We start from the raw sequence: 3,463 nt of genomic DNA, 5'->3' as shown, positions 1-3,463 counted from the left end.
CTGTTGGTGACATTGAAAATGCCCAAAAGAACTTGGCACTTGGTGACTTTAATGCTGTCAATATTGTAACTTCTGGTGCCATGACAGAGATTGACGACTGTCAGAATAAGTTCGCGCAGCCGCCGAAGGATATGTCGTTGCTTTTGAAGAATGGCAAGACTCTAAACGATATATGCGGCATTATTTTGGTTATATCAAATCTTCTTTGAGGGCTATATGTACTTTTGAGATTTAATGAAGTTTGTTTTTTAAAATAATAACATTTACAATGTAATGGTATTTAAATTGATTAGTTTAGTTAATTTTTAGGTGATAAAAAAATCAATTAATAGATAAATTTAACTGATCAAAATAACTAAATAAAAAATCTTACTTAAAAGACAATGTCCCTAATAAACACAGATAGACTTATATCACTAGATAATTCTAACAAATGAAAAATTACTGAAATTTTCATTCAGATAATTCACATAATACAACATCTTAAATTTACGTGATGTTTCCAGAATACCTTAAGCCATTTAGTTCACTGATTCAAACTTTTATAGTATATAGTTGCTTTAATTCAAGCGTTATGTTTGAAAATAAATTTAGTTTTAAAAAATAACTAAAAACTATCATTTCAATATTTGACAAGAGGAAAAATGCGTATAATAAAATGGAAGGAATGAAGCATTTTAAATATGTTTAATGTATATATTATCGTTTGACTATGATCGTTGAATGTATATATAATTAAAGTAATAACTAAATTAAAAAAATAAAAATAACCAAATAGAAAACATCAAATCAAACTTAAATAATTTATTTAATTCGTTTGATATGATATAGTCAATTAGAATTCAAAGAACAAATTAGAAAGAAAAATCATTAATTATACATTAACTTATTGTTCTATTAAAATGACCAATTCCAATTTCAATCTTAGACTCTTTTGCTAGTTTTAGAGTTTTTATTTTCTTTTCTACAAAGTTATTCCTGACATATGGTGTTGACACGACGACACAACATCAAACGTTGTAGCATCAAGCATATGCCCGAAAACTAGAAATCGATCATTTTGCACTAATGTATTGATATCTCAAGGCAACGCAGACCCAAAAGTGTTAGCCACTTTCATCCTCAAACTTACATGTACAAATGCAAAAAAATCTCTAAATTTGGCCAAATCTCTTGTAGCAACGATGACCAATTCTCAACTTGAAAACTAATATTTGTCTTGCTACGAGAGCAACGAGAAGGCCGTGGGCGATATTGAGAATGCTAAAAGTAATTTGGCCATTAGAGATTCCAATGGTGTCGATATGACAACTTATGGCATCATGACAGTGGTCGACGACGGTTAAGATAACTTTAAATAGCCATCAAAAGATTCATCATTATTGCTTCCAAAAGAATGGGAGGACATTAAATGTTGTATGTAGTATTATTTTAGTTATATCTAATCTTCTCCCGTAGTCCCCATTTAATCAGAGGCATTATGATATGAAACCCTGGACATTGGATCTAAGAATCATGTTAAAGAACAAGACTCAAAGAAAACAACTCCAACAGCTCCAAACCCAATTTGATTTCAACCCCTAATCTTAGATGATCTAACAAACCAAAGGATTGGAAAAAGTTAGAAATTTCCATCAACCTTTAATCTTCAAAGCACTCCACAAGCAAGCCAGATCAATTCTCACTTGGATGCTCCAAATATTCATGCATTCTATCACAAGAACATACACGAACAAAATTCTACAATTTAGAATTTTTAAATTTCATTCATCTTAATTCTTATTTTAAATGAGGAAATTACAACAATATTTATACTAATTAAAATATTAAATGAAATGTCACAATATTTAATTTTTGACCTTTGGGTTGTTCAAATAACTTTTCAACTTCCAAATATTGCATCTCTTCAACTTCTTCATTTGATTCAATTCGAATTTCTTGGTTTGTATCGTATTACGTACTTTGTTGTATATGTATATTGTTAACTGTCAACAAAAGTTACATTTTTTAAGGCTGTAATATTTCTTTATTTGTTTGTGTATTTCTATTGACCAAGAAATTTTTAACTTAAAAATTCTCCATGAAAAATTTATTTTTGGATTTCGTGCTTAGACAGTAGTTTTTTTTCCTTCTTATGTTTCATTATTTTAAAAAACACTATCATCTAAATTTCATTCCTTAAATAAAATCCAAATTTTTTTTGAATAGTTAGACTCAATTAGAACACTTTTTCTCTATAGAAGACGATATTGATTTCTTAATTACCATTTTACTACTTTATAATTAACTTGACGGGTATACTTACATTTTACACCAAGATTTTGGCATCATACATGGTGAAAAAAAAATTCAAATTTTAACATCTTAGCTATTTCTTTTCAAAATAATAATAATAATAATAATAAATAAATAAAACACATCTTAGTTGTAATTATGTCAAAAACAAATTGACAGTTGTGATTATTCATGAATTGATTTTGGTTATTCTATTTTAAGATAAAAACAACAAATAAAAAAAAAACAAACAAACCAAACAAAAGACTAAAATAGGCTTTAATTATGTAATTGCAACTACCTTTTCTCCTCCGTATGAAAAAAACCATTTCTCTAAGTTTCATCTATATATATGTATTGATCAAATGACCCATAGGACACAGTATTGGGTAAGAACAAAGAAATTAAAATGGCCAATAACTCTTGTCTTGTTATTGTCTCTCTCATTGGAGTTCTTTTGTTCACTAACAACGTGGCATCATCTACTGATGTCGTTTCCACCATCTGTCCAAAAACCTCAAATCCACCATTTTGTTCAAGTGTGTTGAAATCTGCAAGCACTACAGATTTAAAAGGCTTGGCTGTATACAACTTAAACTTTGCCCATACAAATGCTCGCAAATCTTTGACCCTAGCCAGCTCACTAGCAAAAACCACCCTCAATCCTCAACTTAAGCAACGATATTCGTCTTGTGCTGAGAGCTATGATGAAGCTATTGGAGATATTGAAAATGCCCAAAAAGACTTGGTACTTGGTGACTTTAACGGTGTCAATATTGTAACTTCTGGTGCTATGACAGGGATTGACGACTGTCAAGATAAGTTGGCGCAGCCACCAAAGGATACGTCGTTGCTTTTGAAGAATGGCAAGACTCTAAATGATATATGCAGCATTATTTTGGTTATATCCAATCTTCTTTGAGGGCTATGTACTTTTGAGATTTATGTACTCCCTACATTTAATACTTTTAAAATTTAATCTATAATTTCATAAGGTTTTCCTCATCAATCTTTTCTAATAACTTATACCATTTTCCTTAAATAAAGTCCTACGACGGAATCTAGGAAATTTGGGAGTCCAATTTCCTGTAACCCTTGAGGTGAGGGATCACATCTTTGGGAGTCCAAGATTTGATCCCAATAAAAAAATAATTTTAATTAACGTTTAAAAAAAACACATCTCTTTATT

General features: G+C 29.8%; 1 protein-coding gene across 1 annotated transcript; it reads left to right on the top strand.

The window, feature by feature from the left end:
• Positions 1–2,683: 2,683 nt before the first annotated feature.
• Positions 2,684–3,196, top strand: LOC127143969 (pectinesterase inhibitor-like). Its single transcript, XM_051079279.1, has one exon. The coding sequence runs from the start codon at positions 2,684–2,686 to the stop codon at positions 3,194–3,196; it is 513 nt and encodes a 170-aa protein (XP_050935236.1).
• Positions 3,197–3,463: the final 267 nt, after the last annotated feature.

Source organism: Cucumis melo, chromosome 11 (genome assembly GCF_025177605.1).
Source record: "Cucumis melo cultivar AY chromosome 11, USDA_Cmelo_AY_1.0, whole genome shotgun sequence".
NCBI lineage: Eukaryota > Viridiplantae > Streptophyta > Magnoliopsida > Cucurbitales > Cucurbitaceae > Cucumis > Cucumis melo.
The sequence above is the reverse complement of the archived record's forward strand: the minus strand, read 5'-3'. Positions and strand labels throughout refer to the sequence as shown.

Excerpts from the sequence above, each read along its gene's own strand:
- LOC127143969 (XM_051079279.1), top strand. The coding sequence starts at position 2,684 with ATGGCCAATAACTCTTGTCTTGTTATTGTCTCTCTCATTGGAGTTCTT.